This window comes from Pristiophorus japonicus, chromosome 4 (assembly GCF_044704955.1).
Source record: "Pristiophorus japonicus isolate sPriJap1 chromosome 4, sPriJap1.hap1, whole genome shotgun sequence".
In the NCBI taxonomy this organism is placed as follows: Eukaryota; Metazoa; Chordata; class Chondrichthyes; family Pristiophoridae; genus Pristiophorus; species Pristiophorus japonicus.
In genome coordinates this window covers 69,320,867-69,340,289 of record NC_091980.1, presented here as the reverse complement: position 1 = coordinate 69,340,289, position 19,423 = coordinate 69,320,867, and the positions used below count along the sequence as shown (strand labels likewise).

Below are 19,423 nucleotides of genomic sequence, written 5' to 3'. Positions count from 1 at the left end.
TAAGAAACTGTCTATTTCTGTCTTAAATTTATTCAATGTCCCAGCTTCCACAGCTCTCTGAGGCAGAGAATTCCACAGATCCACAACCCCCTGAGAGAAGAAATGTCTCCTCCTGAGTTTTAAATGTGCGGTCCCCTTATTCTAAGATCATGCCCTCTAGTTCTAGTCTCCCCCATCAGTGGAAACATCCTCTCTGCATCCACCTTGTCAAGCCTCCTCATAATCTTATACGTTTCGGTAAGATCACCTCTCATTCTTCTGAATTCCAATGAGTAGAGGCCCAACCTACTCGACCTTTCCTCATAAGACAGCCCCCTCATCTCCGGAATCAACCTTGTGAACCTTCTCTGAACTGCCTCCAAAGCAAGTATATCCATTCGTAAATATGGAAAGCAAAACTGCACGCAGTATTCCAGGTGTGACCTCACCAATACCTTGTGCAACTGTAGCTAGATTTCCCTGCTTTTATACTCCATCCCCTTTGCGATAAAAGCCAAGATTCCATTGGCCTTCCTGATCATTTGCTGTACCTGCATACTAACCTTTTGTGTTTCTTGCACAAGTACCCCCAGGTCCCGCTGTACTGCAGCACTTTGCAATCTCTCTCCATTTAAATAATAACCTGCTCTTTGATTTTTTTTCTGCTAAAGTGTATGACCCCTCACTTTCCAACATTATACTCCATCTGCCAAATTTTTGCCCACTCACTTAGCCTGTCCATGTCCTTTTGCAGCTTTTTTGTGTCCACACATATTGCTTTTCCTCCCATCTTTGCATCGTCAGCAAACTTGGCTACATTACACTCAGTCCCTTCCAAGTTGTTAATATAGATTGTAAATAGTCGGGGTCCTAGCACTGATCCCTGCGGCACACCACTAGTTACTGCCTAAAGTTACTTACTAAAACCTTAAGTCCTCAGTCAAATACTGTGTGCCATATTGGGATCCACAGTAGAGGAAAGATGTTGATGTTTTGGAGAGGGTACAATGCAGATTCACTAGGATGCAGCCTTGTATGAGGAAATATAAATATGAAGACAGACATGAAAAATTAGGTATTTTTTCATTAGAACAACACAGATTGAGGCAATATGTCAGTGTTTAAAATTATGAAAGGGTAGGTCGAAGCAGAAAGTAGTTGTGGGTCAAGAAAGAGGGGCCATAGATGTAAGATTAATTTTAATCGTTTTAGGGCAGAGGGCAGGAGAAAGTTCTTTGCACGAGTTGTGATGGTGTGGAATTCACTGGCAGAAACTTAACAGCATTCAAGATTATATTGAATAAGTGAATGAAGGAAATGGGGTTGAAAGGTTATGGGATCAGGGTGGTAATTGCGATTGGGACTACTTGCTCAGTGTGGTGGGTAAACAACAAGGATGGTTGGCTGCATGGCCTGGTTCCATGTTGTAACTTCTATTGAAGAGTCAACCTTGTGGTGTAGGACTGGACTCCCATGTAGGTTCCCTTCGCTGAAGCGGGTTAGTAAACAAGTTTGTTTCTTTTACAGCAATTTTTATTGTCATTTTTATTCTGGTGCCAGGAGTGCTGCAATATTTTTAGAATTGCCTGGAACAGTCACTCTTGAGTCCATTTTTTTTTTTTTTACAATGCCATCCAATGTACCACAGAAAGTAGTTGAGGCCAATTCACTAAATATATTCAAAAGGGAGTTAGATGAAGTCCTTACTACTCGGGGGATCAAGGGTTATGGCGAGAAAGCAGGAAGGGGGTACTGAAGTTTCATGTTCAGCCATGAACTCATTGAATGGCGGTGCAGGCTAGAAGGGCTGAATGGCCTGCTCCTGCACCTATTTTCTATGTTTCTATGTTTCTAACATTAATGAAGACATTGTATCAAATGGTTGACCCTTGCCTCTATTCTCATTTGAGTGAGGTAGATTCACCCACCTGCCATCACCTTTTGTGTGGATCTTGGAGTTATTGGACACATACTGGGTAAAATCCACTTTCTTAATGGGGGATTGCATGAGGCACTAGGCTGAAGGTCTTACAAAAATCAATTAGTGGGTTTCCCTGAGCCTTATAATGCTCTGCAATCTTGAATAAAGTCACAATCTCAGACACAATTATCACACAAATGGAATACAGCTGTTCCTTTCTGATTACGCCATGGGCCTCCATAACATCTGATGTATGAGCTTCGACAACTGGAAAAACACCTTTTAGAGACATTGATATCTGTGAGGTTAGTCATTAGTTTTTGGGATCACTAGCAATGTTCCCTGTGTAAGTTGCAATATGGTCTGTTTTTTTTAGTGTGCGATCCTTTTACATTTCCACGCCTGCGCAGTATTTACAACGGAGAAGCTGGTGACTGATCTGCACAGGACCTTTCTCATTACTGCGCGGCCGTGCAACTTAGAGGGAACATTGCTCATATTAGGGTTCTCCTTATGAATAGAAACTACAACTGTACTCTGGAATACTGGATCGACTGGGCCTGTATTCACTGGAGTTTAGAAGGATGAGAGGGGATCTCATAGAAACATATAAAATTCTGACGGGACTGGACAGGTTAGATGCTGGAAGAATGTTCCCGATGTTGGGGAAGTTCAGAACCAGGGGGCACAGTCTAAGGATAAGGGGTAAGCCATTTAGGACTGAGGTGAGGAGAAGCTTCTTCACTCAGAGTTGTTAACCTGTGAAATTCTCTACCACAGAGAGTTGTTGATGCCAGCTCATTGGATATATTCAAGAGGGAGTTAGATATGGCCTGTACGGCTAAAGGGATCAAGGGGTATGGAGAGAAAGCAGGAAAGGGGTAATGAGGTGAATAATCAGCCATGATCTTATTGAATGGTGGTGCATGCTCAAATGGCCTACACCTGCACCTATTTTCTATGTTTCTATGCATACACAACACACAATCCCATTCATGAGCTTTGAAGGGCAGCTGCAAGGCATGTCAGTGATTCCTGGCACTGACCGTTGGACACTTTTTTTCGCCCTTTTTGTTAGCGGGGTGAAGGGAAGGAAGATGATGGGACTGTTTGGGTGCTCTTGTTGCTGGCTAACACGTGGAAGCTCTATGTGTTTCGAATGTGTCACAAAAATGTTTTTCTCAAATTCTTTTCAGGTCAAAAATAGTCAATTTTTTGTAATTTTGAAACTTTGAATTTAATCATCCAAATAATTTCGGAAGGAACAAATTAAAAAAAAAAAGAAACAATACGACTATCCTTACAAGGGCTGAAGTGCATTGTTTGCAACATTCTCGGAGCCACCTTCCACATGGAACTTTATTCAGCCATCTCTACATTGGACTGTTGAAAGTATACTCTAAACAATGCTGTCAACTAGTACAAAGAAGTGATGAAATGCTTCCTGCACCAAACAAGGGAAATGTACATCACATCAGAACTGCCGCAAGTTGATGATTTCAGTTTAGCATTGACTTTCCCAAAAGGCAGAAGGCTTGTACATAAATCCAGTCCCCATAGCTTACATTGGTCATATTGGTGTTAATGTGGGTTACCCGTTGTACAAGGTGGATGGTAAAACAAGTAGCACTTCTCAAATGTTAACCTGACATTCAAAATGCCCCTAAATCACCAGTAAACAAAGTAACCCAGCTTTATTTAAGCCACACAAGTTTTTGTTTGAAAAAGTAAATAAAACAGTAAGTTATCATTGCATTATAAAACACTTGATTGTTCTGCACTTTACAGTTTGCACCACCTAAATCCTAATTGTCTCTGGTGCGGGACTCTCCATCTTTTTCTGGCAGTATGGACACCAAACTTGTTCCACCTTAGTGTGTCCCTGTCTGGCTCGATATTGGAATGCTGCTCCAGAGAGTGCCACAATGTTAATACTGCAGCACGATCATTGGCTGGTGTTAACAATCTTTTCACTGTTTTCAGTGTGAACGGCTGAGACTGCCCAAAATAGCCAGAGCGCTTAATATGGTCTAAGAGTGTCTTTGTCATAGATATTTGCCACTCTCATAAATGTCAAACAGTTGTCTGACATAAATGGCTGGCCGCAATAACCATGGGTAGTATAAGTGGTGCGGACTGTGTAAGATGAACTAATAGCTGAATATTTAATGTTGGAATGTTTCCATTAAATTATGTTGCTTCCAGCAGGGGGCAACAGATGACAGTCTACTGTTATCTTATTCTGATAGATCAGAAGGAATATGTGTAAGTACATATAAAAATAATTTTCTGAAGGAATTAGTAAATTCTTGGGTATTTTAGAGGAATAGCTCAGAGGGGCAAAGAGACCTGGAAAGGGGCATAACTGAAGATGCAAAACATACGTTCCTTTCAAATATTAATTAGGGAAGATAGGAACCATATACCCTCCCTAAACCGTGTCAGCTGTGACTCCGTGGGTAGCACTCGCGCCTCTGACTCAGAAGCTTGTGGGTTCAAGTCCCACTCCAGAGACTTGAGCGCACACATCTAGGCTGACACTCCAGGGCATTGCTGAGACTGCTGCACTGTCGGAGGTGCTGTCTTTCGGATGAGACATTAAACTCTGTCTGCTTTCTCAGGTAGATGTAAAAGATCCCATGGTACTATTTTGAAGAACAAGGGAGTTATCCCTGATGTCCTGGTCAATATTTATCCTTCAATCAACATAACAAAAAGACTAATTACCTGGCCATCATATATTCTTTTATGGAGCTTGCTGTGAGCAAATTGGCTGATGCGTTTCCTACATTACAACTGTGACAACACTTCAAAAGTACTTAATTGGCTGTAAAGCGCTTTGGGATATCCAGTGGTCGTGAAAGGCACTATATAAATGCAAGTCTTTCTTTCTAAAACAGAGTTCATTTAGGTCGGCAAAATTAAAGACCAATGTAAATCAGATAAACATCTTGTGTAGGCTAAAACAATAAGCAGTAAATACCCAGGAACAGACAGTATTTATTTCAGAGTATTAAAGGAGACTAGGGAGGAGATTGTGAAGCATCGATGATCGTTGAGGGTGTTACTGGACACTAAGGAGGAACCAGTACATTGGAAACTGGCTAATGTAGTGCTCCTATTCAAAAAGATGACAAAACAGGTACGGGAAACTACAGAATCGTTGGTCTTGTTTCATTTGTAAAATAATGGAATTGAATAGCAGGTGTAAACTTAAAGATTATCTGTACAATAATAACTTAGTAAATAGAAGGGCAGCTATTGCCTGACCAACCTCCTTGACTTCTTCAATGAAATGACATGCCAGAAGGATCGCAATAAGACATGTGAAGTGGGGCATTAGACAAAGTTCCACAAGACTATTTGTTGAGCTCAAAGCTGTAGGTATTCACGGTATCAGATGGATATCATCTGGATATGGTTAAGAAATGGTGTGCAAGGTAGAAACTAATGGGTACATGTTTAAGGAGTACTGAATGGGGTGCCCTAGGGATCAGTATTGGGATCACTTATTTATAATTTACATCAATAACTTAGATTCAGAAACCCACTGTAAATTTTCAGATTATCCTAAACAAGCAGTGAGAGGAGAATCTGAAGAGGCAGTTCAGAAGATACAGAATGAGCTGGACAGAATATGTCAGTGGGCAGAATACTGGCAGATGAAATTTAATGCAGACAAATGTAAAATACTACACGGAGAAAGGAAATGTGGATGAAATGCTTGCTCTGAATCATAGTGAAACAGCTAGGGATGAAGTTGAACTCGACCCAATAATCTTTGTGGAGTTGATGCTAAACATTTTCAGCCAATGCAGAGCAGCACTCTGTGCAGTGAAAGAAAGACTTGGATTTATATAGTGACTTTCATGACGTCTCAAAGTTCTTTACAGCCATTGAAGTACTTTTGCAGTGTGGTCACTGTTGTAATGTGGGAAATGCGGCAGCCAATTTGCACACAAGCTAGCTCCCACAAACAGCAATATGATAATGACCAGATAATCTGTTTTTTTTTATGTTGATTGAGGGATAAATATTGGCCAGGACACCAGGACATCATCTTCAAAATAATACCATGGGATCTTTTGCATCCACTTGAGAGAGCAGATGGGTCGCGGTTTAATGTCTCATCCAAAAGACATCACCTTCGAGAATGCAGTGCTCCCTCAGCACTGCACTGAGTGTCAGCCGAGATTTTTTTTTGTGCTCAAGTGCTTGGAGTGGGACTTGAACCCACAACCTTCTGACTCAGAGGTGAGCGTGCTACCCACTGAGCCACAGCTGATGCACTTATCAGATTGTACCTCGACTGCTGGAGGCAGTGCAGAGAAGAGCAACAAGTCCCCAGTGTTGAAGGTTTGAGTTATGAGGAGGGCCTGAAAAGTGCATCAGATGGGCATCGGGCATCAGTGGGGCAGTTGAGATTCATTACACCTCCTCTTCCCCCTTAGTTAGACTGACAATTGTACATTTAGGTTTTAAAACTTTTTGCCCACAAAGTTGCTGGAAGTGCAAGCCAGTAACGTTGCAGTGAGAGCAACAGGACATTGCCGATCTTGGTGAGGAATGGGGCAGTGTATCTCCTTCACCAATGAGCTTAAAGGATTGAGAAATAAATAGAGGAAGGACTGAAGAAAGTAAATTAAAGTGGGCGAATTCAATGTCAAATCAGGTACAGAAAGAGAGAGAGAGAGGGAAAGAAAGATTGGATTAAGAGAGAGAACGAGGAAGAAAAAAAACATTTACAATTTGACATTTTTTATATCTCAACAAATTACAACTTGAAGGAATCACACTTGCAGTTGCTTACTTTCTGAGCAAGAGGTTGATTTACAATAATCAACAATTATCCCGTTGTTAAAAGGGTACATGTGCAGATAATTACTACTTTGTGGTATCTAATGCGCAAATGCAGTAACTTTATGAAAACCAAGGTTAAGTGTGAGATGCCGATTTCACAAAGCTAACGGCGGAATGATGCAAATAGGCCACTAACTTGTGACGATTCGCAATTGACTGGGTAGCTCTTCCTTCTTACAAGTTGCTGGCTGATTTGCACTTAAATAACAGCATGCTTTGTTCAGATGCTGTTATTTTTTCAGCAAAATCTGGCCCATTGATTGAAATTCTCCTTTTGTACTGTGTACAGTTCTGGTCTCATTTAAAGAGGGTTATACTTGCATTGGAGGCAGTTCAGTGAAGGTTTACTAGGTTGATTCCTGAGATGAAGGGGTTGTCTTATAAAGAAAGGTTGAGCAGGTTGGGTCTATACTCATTGGAGTTTACAAGAATGAGAGGGGATCTTATTGAAATATAAGATTCTGAAGGGGCTTGACCGGGTAGATGCAGAGAGCATGTTTCCCTTCGTGGGGGAATCTAGAAATAGGGGGCATAATTTCAAAATAAGGGGTCGCCCATTTAGAACAGAAATGAGGAATTTCTTCTCTGAGGGTCGTGAATCTTTGGAATTCTCTTCCCCAGAAAACTGTGACGTCTGGGTCATTGAATATATTTTAAGGTGGAAAGAGAGATTTTTGAATGATCAGGGAATCGAGGGTTATGGGGAGCAGACAGGGAAGTGGAGCTGAGACCAAGATCAGATCAGCCATGATATTGAATGGCAGAGTAGGCTCAAGGGGCCAAATGGCCTACTCCTTCTATTTCTTGTGTTCTTATGTTTTACTATCTGTCAAGTTTGGGAGTATTATCCTGCACATTTAGCATTGGTGCAAGGCAAAAGCTCGTGTCATTGGGACATAATGTAATATTTGGATCACAAGTCACACACAGATTACCTAAAGTGTCTTGGGAGTCATAGGTCATTTTATTAAGCAGCGGTTGTTAAAATATAATCATATACAACACATAATCAGGATAGACATAGTAGACATACGACCATGACAAGCAGCTGGTATCGGTTCCGGTCGGACAGACGGCTGGTGTGCGAGAACAGCTCTTCCCTCTACCGTCTGTGCTAAAGGCGCTTTAGATATCTCATTTTTATTCTCTTTAGGGCTGGACCAGGGGTAGAATATGGACAGGACTATCTAACCTGTCAGAGCTCTTAAACCAAGGAGCCCAATGGTATGTCGAGTTCTTTGTCTCAACTTTCAGGTGAAAACCCTCCCCCGTCCCATGAGATAAATACTTTGCTTATCTCTTGTTTGGACCTCTGGTTACCTTCTCTTGGACAGTCTATTCATCTCTCGGCTTCTTGCCCAACCTCTTAAGGCCTGTTTCTGTGTTATGCCCTTGTAAACAAGCTCTCCGTGAAAATCTTTATCTGACATGATTAGAATTGTTCTGCGTCATCAACTTATCCTGGCTGCCGAGCTAAGTGAACCCATATTTTATGACTATTTCTTTACAATTAACAATTTCTTCCAATTCGCGATTTCTTACACATAGGAACAGGAGTAAGCCATTTAACCCTTCGAACCTGTTCCATCATTCAATGAGATCATGCTGATCTTTGACCGAACTCCATGTCAGTGATTACAGGTGTGCAGTATTCGGAGGTATTTATTTTGGCTTTGCCGCTCATCTTCATTTCCCTAATTCCTTCATTCTGTAGTTTCCCATGTTCATTCTTTTGTCATTTAATGTTATACATCTTCATTTTAATTTTTCAATTTTATGCTTTTTATTTATTGCTTTTACTTTTTTCTTCTGTAGTTTATAGGAAAAAAGGGAAAAATCATCAATCTTTCTATCCTTTTTCCTGCAGCCAAGTATTTTATAATTTTATAAATTACATTATTTACCTCCATGTTTGCCTCTGCTTGCTCCCAAGGTGCCTTTGACCTTTGCTCCCTCCAATATTCTTTGCATCCTCCAGCATTTAGAATTTTCAGTCCATGCTATCTATCTTCCTGTGTACTACCAGTATCTGATTATTTATTTTGCCTGATGTGAAAAAAAGATTCACTCTCTTGATGAGTTTACCCTATTCCATGGCATCACAGAACTTGTTTTGTACCCGTTAGAGTACTGCAATGGATGTAGAAGCTTTTGTAATAGCCTTACGACACATGGTGTTTTGGGGATTGAATATGAACGATGAAAAGATAGGACCTCAATGGTAGTAATCTCCGGGTTACTACTGGTGCCACATGCTAATGAGTACAAGAATAGAAGGATTGAGAGGAAGAACACGTGGTTGGAGAGTTGGTGTAGGAGGGAGGGTTTTAAATTCTTGAGGCATTGGGACCGCTTCTGGGAGAGATGGAATCTGTACAAACCTGACAGGTTGCACCTCAACAGCGCCGGGACCAATATCCTCATGGGGAGTTTTGCTAGTGCTGTTGGGGAGAGTTTAAACTAGCTTGGCAGGGGGATGGGGACCCGAGAACAAATTCAATAGGAAAGGAAGTAAAGCAGAAATTGGATAGCAAGAATTTAGAAAGCGAATCTGTAAGACAGGAAACAAGGGTTAGTAAATAATAATTAAGGAGGTCTTCCTGTGCTAAATGGTATATACTTTAATGCAAGGAGTATAGTGAATAAGGCAGATGAGTTAAGAGCACAGGTAGATACTTGGAAGTATGACATTATAGCCATTACAGAGACATGACTGAAAGAGATGCAGGTTTGGCAGATCAATATTCCTGGTTACAGGATTTTTAGACAAGACATGGGGAGATTAAAAAGGCGGAGGTTAGGGTGTTGCGGTACTGATTAAAGAAACTATTACAGCGGTGAAGAGGGATGATATGTTAGAGGGATCATCAAATGAGGCCATATGGGTCGAATTGAAAAATAAAAAAGGGACGATCACACTACTGGGTGTGTATTATAGACCCCCAAACAGTGGGAGGGAGATAGAGGAGCAAATATGTATGCAAATTGCTGTGAAGTCCAGAAAGCTATGGGTAATAATAGGGAATTTTAACTATACAAATATTGATTGGGACAAATATAGTGTGAAGGGTATAGAGGGTGCGGAATTTTTAAAATGCATTCAAGAGAACTTTTTTAGTCAGTATGTAGCAAACCCAACACGAGAGGGGGCGGTTTTGGATTTAGTTTTTAGGGAATGAAGCTGGGCAGTTTGAAGAGGTTATTGGTGGGAGAGCACTTGGGTGCCAGTGACCATAATTCAGTCAGATTCAAGTTAGTTATGGATAAGGACAAGGATAGGCCTGGAATAAAAGTCTCAAATTGAGGAAAAGCTAACTTTGCTAAGTTAAGGAGTGATTTGTCCACCGTGGACTGGAAACAGCTACTTGCGGTTAAATCCATGCCGCAACCGTGGGAGGCATTCAAGGAGGAGATCCGGAAGGCTCAGGCCAAACATGTTCCCTGAAAGAAAAAGGGTGGGAATAACAATTTTCGAGCCCCCTGGATGTCTAGGGACTTACAGGGGAGGATAAAGAAAAAAAGGGAAGCTTATGTTATATATCAATGGCTACATGCTATAGAAGCTTTGGAGGAATATATATAAAGCTAAGAGGCAAAATTAAAAAGGATATTAGGAATACTAAGAGAGAGTATGAAAAGTTCTTGGCTCGTAAAATTAAAGAAAACCCAAAGATGTTCTATAAATATATTAAGAGGATAACTAAAGAAAGGATAGACCTATTTGAGACCATGAGGATAATCTTTGTGTGGAGGCAGAAGATGTTGGTCAGGTTCTTAATGAATTCTTTGCTTCTGTTTTCAGAAAGGAAAGGGACAATGCAGCTACTGCTATCGAGGAGGAGTGTGATATTCTGGATGAAATAAATGTAGTGAGAGAGGAAGTATTAAGGGGTTTAGCAGCTTTGAAAGTAGATAAGTCCCGAGGCCCGGATGAAATGCATCTCAGGCTGTTGAGCGAAGTAAAAGAGGAAATCACAGAGGCCTTGACCATCATTTTCCAGTCCCCTTTGGATTTGGGCATGGTGCCGGAGGATTGGAGGACTGCTAATATGGTACACTTGTTTAAGAAGGGAGAAAGGGATAGGCTGAGTAATTACAGGCCTGTCAACCTAACCTCAGTGGTGGGAACTTATTGGAAAAAAATCCTGAAACACAGGATTAATCTACATTTGAAAAGGTAAGGATTAATTAGGGACAGTCAACATGGATTTGTTAAGGGAAGATCATGCTTGACTAATCCACTGATTGAATTTTTTGAGGAGGTAACCAAGAGGTTGATGAGGGTAGTGCGAACGATGTAGTGTATATGGACTTTAGCAAAACTTTTGATAAAGTCCAACGTGGTAGACTGGTCAAGAAGGTTAAAGCCCATGTGATCCAGGGCAAAGTGGCAAGTTGGATCCAAAATTGGCTTAGAGGTAGGAAGCAATGGGTAATGGTTGATGGATGTTTTTGTGACTGGAAGGATGTTTCCAGTGGGGTTCCATAGGGCTCAGTACTGGGTCCCTTGCTTTTTATATATATCAATGATTTAGATTTGAATATAGGGAGTATGATTAAGAAGTTTGCAGACGACACTAAAATTGGTTGTGTGGTTAATAATGAAGAGGAAAGTCATGGGTTACAGGAGGATATCAATCTACTGGTTAGGTGGGCCGAGCAGTGGCAAATGGAATTTAATTCAGAGAAGTGTGAGGTGATGCACTTTGGGAGGGCTAATAAGGAAAGAGTATACACATTAAGCAGTAGGCCACTTAATAGTGTAGATGAACAAAGGGACCTTGGAGAGCTTGTCCACAGATCCCTGAAAGTAGCAGGTCAGCTGGACAAGGTGGTTTAGAAGGCATACGGAATGCTTGCCTTTATTGGCCGAGGCATAGAATATAAGAGCGGGGAGGTTATGCTTAAATTGTATAATACTTTGGTTAGGCCACAGCTGGAGTACTGCATGCAGTTCTGGTTGCCGTATTATAGGAAGGATGTGATTGCACTCGAGAGGGTGCAGAGGAGATTTACTAGGATGCTGGCTGGAATGGCGAATCTTAGTTATGAGGACAGATTGGATAGGCTGGGTTTGTTCTCATTGGAATAGAGGAGGTTGAGAGGAGACCTCATTGAGGTGTACAAAATATTGAGGGGCCTGGTTATAGTGGATAGCAAGGGTCTACTTCCATTGGTGGAGGGGTCTATTACGAGTTGGCACAGTTTTAAGGTGGTTGAAGATTTAGAGGGGTTTTGGGGGTGGGGGGGGGTGCTTCTTTATGCATAGGGTTGTGGAGATCTGGAACTCACTGCCTGGAAGAGTGGTGGATGCAGAAACCCTCACCACATTTGAAAGATGGTTGGATGGGCACTTAAGGTGCCATGGTCTGCAAGGTTACGGACCTAGAGCTGGTAGTTGGGATTAGACTGGATAACCACTTGTTGGCCGGCGCAGATTTGATGGTAAGTACTGCAGGGAATCTAATACGGCCAGGGTGATCTCCTGGACTAGTTTCAATCCCCTGGATGGGTTGGAGAGGAATGTTCCCAGATTTATTTCCCCTAAAATTGGCCTGGGATTTTATCTGATTTTCGCCTCTCCCAGGAGGAGATCACACTGCTCCGGTTGGGGTGGAGTGCAGAATGTTTCACTGTAAAGGGTGTCTCAGTTGTGTGGGGCGGACTGGTTGGGCTGGGTGCTCTTTACCTTTCCACCATTGTTCATTGTTCGTAGGTTGTTTATATGTAACTTTCAGGGCTGCTGACCGAGGGCCATGCGGTTCTTTATCGGCCGGCGTGGACACGATGGGCTGAAATGGCCTCCTCCTGCGCTGTAAATTTCTGTTTCTATGAGGACTTGTATGTGAGTACAGTCAACAGTCTGCCATTTTCTCAGGTTTTATTACTTTTTTTGTTTACTTAGAACAGATGCAGCAGTGAATAGCAACAACAGCCCCTCTCAGTCTTCCTCCATCAACGACATTTCATCCATGTCAACAGAGCAGACCTTGGCCTCCGATACCGACAGCAGCCTGGATGCTTCAACAGGACCACTTGATGGTTGCAGGTGATCAGTCTCCTGACTCCAAACATGAGCATTATCAGAAAGTAGCTACAGTTGCTATTCTGGGCCTGAGTTGCTTTTAAATTAATGAAACCACGTAAAGAAGATATATCTATTGCATGTATTACAAACACAATGCCTGTGCTTTACTCAATTGTTTTTGATTGCCTGGCTTATGTTACAAGTAACAGCCGAGCAAAATTTGAAAAGGGAATTTATAATGGAATGTGTATTTGTGCAAATTGCTCCCAGCTCCAATTCAGGTGGGCAGAATGTGGAAAAATATAATGAAAACAATCAAACAAGCCAGTCTGAGCTCTAGAAAACAAATGTGTGAGCAAAATACACAAAATATTTTATGAAAATACACTTAGCAGTTTTTTTTTTCCTCACGGTCTCTCACTTTTTGTTAAAGATTCCTTAAGTACATTCCAAAAATCTGTAAGAGAGAAACAACTGACAGCACTTTTTAATTTCCAAAAATTAATTTCTTGGCACGTTCATTATAACAGAGGTAAGGATGCAGTATTGTGGATTTGAAATTGTATCTTAACTAGAGAATTTAGGTATTCATTGTTATCTTCTAAAAAATACTATTACGATCTTCAATTACTTCTAAAATAGAAAGCAAGATAAATGTTTTTTTTTGTATGATGGTCTGAGCTTTTGAGTGACTTTTTATGATCTGGAATATCAGCATGATGGACTAAGATGAGACCTTCTTTTGCAAATGACTGACTGATTTTCGGGATGATCAGTAGAATGATTTACCTTGTCATTCAAAACACATTGTTCCTCAGCTGACTAAGAAGCATAGAACATGTACGTCATACCTATCAGAAAAGGGAACAAAGAGAAAAGAATTTTTAAAGTTGCTTGGATTTGGGAGATTGTATAGAATTAGAAGAATGATTTCAGTATCCTCGAGGGACAGTGGTTTCGCCATTTTGGGACTGTTGTACTGTAAGTTTTTGAAGTAAGTTATTTGGGCCAGCTTTTTGACATTTTGCAAAACTTTGTGGTTCATCAGAAATAAGAAGCCCGCATTGACTCTTTAATATGCCTTTTAAAGGTTTGAATGCTTGCAGTATAAGCTATGTTTGTCCCCGAGAACTTGATGTCCAAAATACCTTCACTGTATATCCTGCTAGAAGAAGCCAGCAACTGCTTAATCCAGAATAAAGTGCAGTTATGCCTACTGAAAAACATACCAGGGTAGAAATTTCACGGTGCTGGTCAAATCTGATTACAAGTCAAACCGATAACTTACAATTGCAATATGGAATGGATGGGGAAGATTTCCTTTGTATGCAATGTGTAGCAAAATCATAAACACATACTTGATAAATTCATGTATGATTTCTCTATATATAGTGCATGGAGAAATCTTCCCCGACTATTTTGTTGGAATACAGATTTGCCTCATTTGGGTTTTTTTTACAACTGCATGTAGCACTACTTACAGCATATATTATTCAAGATAAGGCCTACTTTTTATAACTTTCAACTGCAGTCTGTGGAAGGGTGAGATGAACAGCTTTTTAACTGAAGATTACATTGTTTGTCATAAATGGCAATTTTAGGGTTTTAACAAATCTTGTCAACTGCTTTTGCAATTGGAAAATAAAATTCAAAACTCTCACACCCTCCTAATTGTGGGCAAAGTCTGTACAAGGTTTTTTAAAAACTTGCTTTAAATAGAATTAATTGTAATCAAAAGAATGACTGGAGCTTTTTGGGGGAATATTTAAATAATGCAATATACTATTTAAGCTGTATGCAATCAAAAGCCCATGACCCAGAAATTCCTGGCCAGGCATTGGGAGGGGGAGAATCCGGAGCAGGATGGAACTGCCGCCTACCCTGTAATGGTGTGCCTGACCCTGTTAAATTTCCTGGGGGCAGGCTATTTAGAATATTTTGGGCAGCAGATTGTGCCATTTCTGGGATGCCTGTCTGATGTGAAGAGCTAGGAATTTCAAGGTGCTGCAGCATTAGCAGGCCTCCGGTGGGGTGTCTCAGAAATTAAAAAGATTCCTGGTGCTGCCTTCTGTCAGTTTTGACATTGCAATCAATTGCGCTTTTATCGAATGCACTCCACAAACCAGCCTTTGAATGTAGAAATCTCCACCCCATTCTTAGCCCTAGCATTGCTAGATGCCAGGGGCATGTAGGTAAACCTGGTGTTGCTAAATGAGGCAAATTAAGTGTTCTATATTTCCCTCATGGACATTGGATTATAATAGACTATAGTTGTGGATGGATGTATTATGAACCCGCCCCTCAAGTGTGCAGAAATTCCCAAGGGTGTTGGAACCCTGCCAGATCCAGGTTTCCCCTCCCACGTGCATTATGCCACAAAACCACCCTCAGAATATGCCAGGCCCAAAATTCCATTGCTATATTTTGAAATAAAAGCAGACCCCTAAACTAAGTCTTGTATTGCTACATGCTTCATTTGACCCCTCTTCCATGGACAGCTGTTACATTAACTATTAAACACAGAATTCATAACTGAGGTTAAAGAAGATTTAAGGACTATATTTGCTGTTCTTTCAGTTTTTCCACATTTAATGTATTTTTGTCCTTTTCAGAAATTATAGTATAGAACTTATGAATTCAGATTTTAGTGTGTACACTGAAGGAAAAAAAATCATGTTTGAGAAACTGAAAAGCTGTAGAATGTTGTGGTGATTGAATTTTCAGTTACAAAAGAGTGACTTAATATATGTGCAAGGGATTGTCTTCAGAGGTAATGAATTTAAGATCTAAATTAACTGCAGTACTACATTAAGCTCAATCCTCAATTTGTAAAGTAATAAAAAAATCCTTTGAATTAAAGATTCATTTTCTCTAAATGTCAACCCATATTAATGGAGTTTTCATTATTGATGAGCTATTTCACATCAGTTTGCAAATTAATTTCAACATAGAATAGATTACAGTCAGTATTTAAAAGCTTTCTGCTTCAATGTAAAAGCAGAATTAACTTGAACTACAGTTTATAAAATGTTTAATTTACTGAAAACTATATAACTAATCTATTCCTGAAAAATACTGATGTTTTTTGCAAACTTTATTTAATCTGTGCATTTTGTGCAAGGGATAAAGGTAATAGTACCCATTGTAACAAAAGCTTATTCAGAACTAATTTTTTTAATAGGTATCTGAAAGTTCAGTTACCACTGTAATTTGATTTCTGCCTATCTCTGCAAATTTGCTGACAAAATGACCCTAACTCACTTAGATTTCGGCCATAAAGAGAATGTTTATTTCTTTCTGTTCTTCCGAGGAAATAGTTTGCCATCACTTCCTGTGGTAAATTGCTCCTTTTGTGGAGAGAACCTAATTTTGCAATTCTACATGAGAAGTAATATTTTTAAATATAGTTTTAGTTCCAAACTAGCACTGTTCCAAAACAAGAAAATGAAAACCAATTCTGGGTAAGGCCATACTGAAATAGAAAGAAGTAACACTTCATTTATTGTGTGCCTTGTGTTATCAAAATATTTCAATTTTTTATTAACTTTTGGAGTAGTGACGGTTATGTAGACCAACAATGATGGCCTAGTTTTAGGTGAGCTACATATAACTTCTGTTACCAGCAGCTCTGCTCAGTTGGCTACAAATAAGAGCTCAGTGATGATAAGGGATCTTTCAGTTGAAATTTAATTGGAATTAGGTGGAGTTGTATTTCTACGGTAACAGGAGTTTGTGTTTTGCCTCAGCTAACCTACTATAGTTTTTGTAACAAATAACACAAGCCCAAACAACCTTATAACAAAAACAAAAAATGCTGGAAACACTCAGCAAATTAGACACAGAATCCATAGAGAGAATTGGTAAGGTAACATTTAATGTAAAGCGTTAACATCACTTCTCGCCACAGATGCTGTTATGCCTGAAGTGTTAACTTGATACTTCTCTCCATAGAGGCTGTGTGTGTGTTGCTGAGTATTTACAGCAGTTTCTGTGTTAGTTTCAGATTTTAATGTGTAGTATTTTGTTTTTTCTGTCCAAATACCTTGCATCAAATGTGTCCCCTTTTTCCATTTGTAATATATCGGTAGAGTTTAGTAAACCTCAGCTGCTCACCTGGAAAGACTATGGGGCTTTACAGTCTGGCTTCTACTTTGCAACATTCACTTTAATTAGAATTTTGAAAAAGCAGAGTGGCTCAGAGGCATTGCTGTGATATATTAGAATTGGTTGCATCTTTTAAGCACCATTGTGTAATGTACAAGATATAATCATTGCGGGCCTAAACCTTACCCGAGATTGCACAAACTGCACACTAAGGTGGTTTGCACTGAAATTGTTTGATTAAAAGATCCTTCAATTGTTTGGGATGATTGTTTAAAAGGAGTGAAAAAGCTAAGTGTAAAGCTTTTAAATGTTTGTAGCTACTTAGGTGTATATGTATATGTTTGGTCTCTGTGCATCAGGGCTCGACACTAAACTAGAGCAGAATAACATCTGTATCCGTGTTTTGTCAATTTCGGGCCTAGTGCTACATATTACCACGTACCAAATTGTGTTGTGGATTCCATGGTACTGGTATACTGTTCCATGTCACAGTTGTCAAGTAATAGTAGCGTCAAGACCTGATATTTGTGAAGTCTTTTTCCGTTAATGCTCCAAATCATTTCCATTGAGTAAGCGTAATGTTGACCGAAAGGGCTGCTGTTAAGTACTGGTATCCTGAAGCTGTTAATGTTACAAGTGCTTTTAGAGTAGTTACTTGAAAACGTACTTGCAACCTAACCAGCTATGTTCCATCATCTGCCTGTTACACGGTGTTTGTGCAATAAGAGATCTTGTATATAAAGATTGTTGCCAATTGACATTCATGCTGGATTTTTATTTTGATTTCAAGTTTGACAATTAGATGGTGCTTTTTTTGTACTGACAACAGTCCCGCTTTTTGTTTTTTTTTTAAAACAGATTTTTATAGATTACTTTGTTTTTAAGAGAACTATTTTGATCAGCTAACGTCAACTGCTCCAGGATATAGAATGGATTAAGATAAATCTGAAGGTTTTCAAAATGCAATTTTATCTAAGAGCCTCACTACAGAGGATACATATGTGAATGCAAATAAAGCTGTGGTCTTCAAAAACTTGCAAAAAGTCTATGAATTTTGATTTTCTTCAATATTAAACTTTATCCACCAAATAGACTAATTACAAAGATTAGTAAGATGAATTTACATTTGCATCTCATAATGCCATTGCTATATTATATTCATTACATTTACATGAAAGTGTCTTCTTTACAAAGCATTTATGTACTACTTCAGTATCAATCCAGATACTTTTAAAGCAGCGTGAGCAGTTTCCCTGTAAGATAATGAAATAAAATCACTCCAGTTCAACTCTTATGACAAGTATAATTTCAGATAAAACCACATGCCATTTTCAATCGCAAACAAAAACAACTTAACATTTCATTGATGGTAGGATTTTACAGCAGTAGAGACCAGTTGGCCCATTGCACTCTGTTTATTAAAGAAAGAAGCTGCCTATTTAGTACCCGATACTATGGAAGAAAAGACTGGTTAAAAAGAAAACCATCGAGTCTTTGCTGAATATAAACTGCAGGAGTGCCTGGAAGGTAGGGGAACACAACAGCATGGACTCTTTATAGCCAGAAGGCAAATACCTACCTGTCGTCTGCCTTTCGCAATTTTACTCTTGATTTTTTGTCACTTGGGGAGAAATAATTGCACAGAATTTGTGGTCAGCGGCAAAGCGAAGGCGTTCGCTGCTCACCTAGGAAAGATGTCCACAAAGATTTTGCGATCTCTGCGATTAAAAACGTAAGCTTTCTCGACCTTAATTTGATTGTATCGCTGTCAAAAGGGGATCCTCAGCGTAAAACAGCAGTGATGTCATCAAGCTGTCTAAGCCAACCACATTGAAGAATTCTCTCAGATGGCAAACCAGGAAGTAAAATGCACAGATTATAATTTACTTCATTTTACAGAGAGCTAAACAAAAATTGGGGTATACACAGGATTAAGGAAGAAGCTGAAATATAATAAAATTAATGTTACATTAATGGAGAAATTTGACATTACACAAATATAAAATTAATTTTTCAGGGCCAGAATGGTGGTTCAGTCTATACGGTGTTGAAATGCCAGTTACACCTATTCCAACAAGGCTCAACTTTTTAAGGGGCGTTTTAACAATAATTAGAGTGGAAAAGCTTACATTTTTGTCAGTTCAAGTGATTTCATTGATTGGCGGCTATGGGAAGTTTCACAGTGCAGCCTGTGTCGGGGCAGTGAATGACTGACCTCAAGTTAAGGATGTTCACGTTTAATAAGAACATAAATAGGAGTAGGTCATACGGCCTCTCGAGCCTGCTCTGCCATTCAATAAGATCATGGCTGATCTGATCATGGACTCAGCTTCACTTCCCTGCCTGCTCCCCATAGCCCCTTATCCCCTTATTGTTTAAGAAACTGTCTATTTCTGTCTTAAATTTATTCAATGTCCCAGCTTCCACAGCTCTGAGGCAGCGAATTCCACAGATTTACAACCCTCAGAAGAAATTTCTCCTCATCTCTGTTTTAAATGGGCGGCCCCTTATTCTAAGATCATGCCCACTAG

The 19,423-nt window shown here is 39.8% G+C and overlaps 1 protein-coding gene across 8 annotated transcripts in view; it reads left to right on the top strand.

Annotated features, from left to right (window-relative positions):
- The window catches only part of LOC139262947 (mitogen-activated protein kinase 9), a 70,529-nt gene extending 52,594 nt beyond the window's left edge, over nt 1–17,935 (top strand). For 7 of the 8 annotated variants that reach the window (XM_070878294.1, XM_070878299.1, XM_070878297.1 and 4 more), the window contains one exon: nt 12,671–17,935. In XM_070878294.1, coding sequence (XP_070734395.1) covers nt 12,671–12,813 — 143 coding nt within the window. In that variant the 3' untranslated portion in view covers nt 12,814–17,935. Of the gene's footprint in view, nt 1–12,665 lie in introns of all 8 variants that reach the window. The other variant, XM_070878298.1, reaches the window with a different exon arrangement.
- Nucleotides 17,936–19,423: the final 1,488 nt, after the last annotated feature.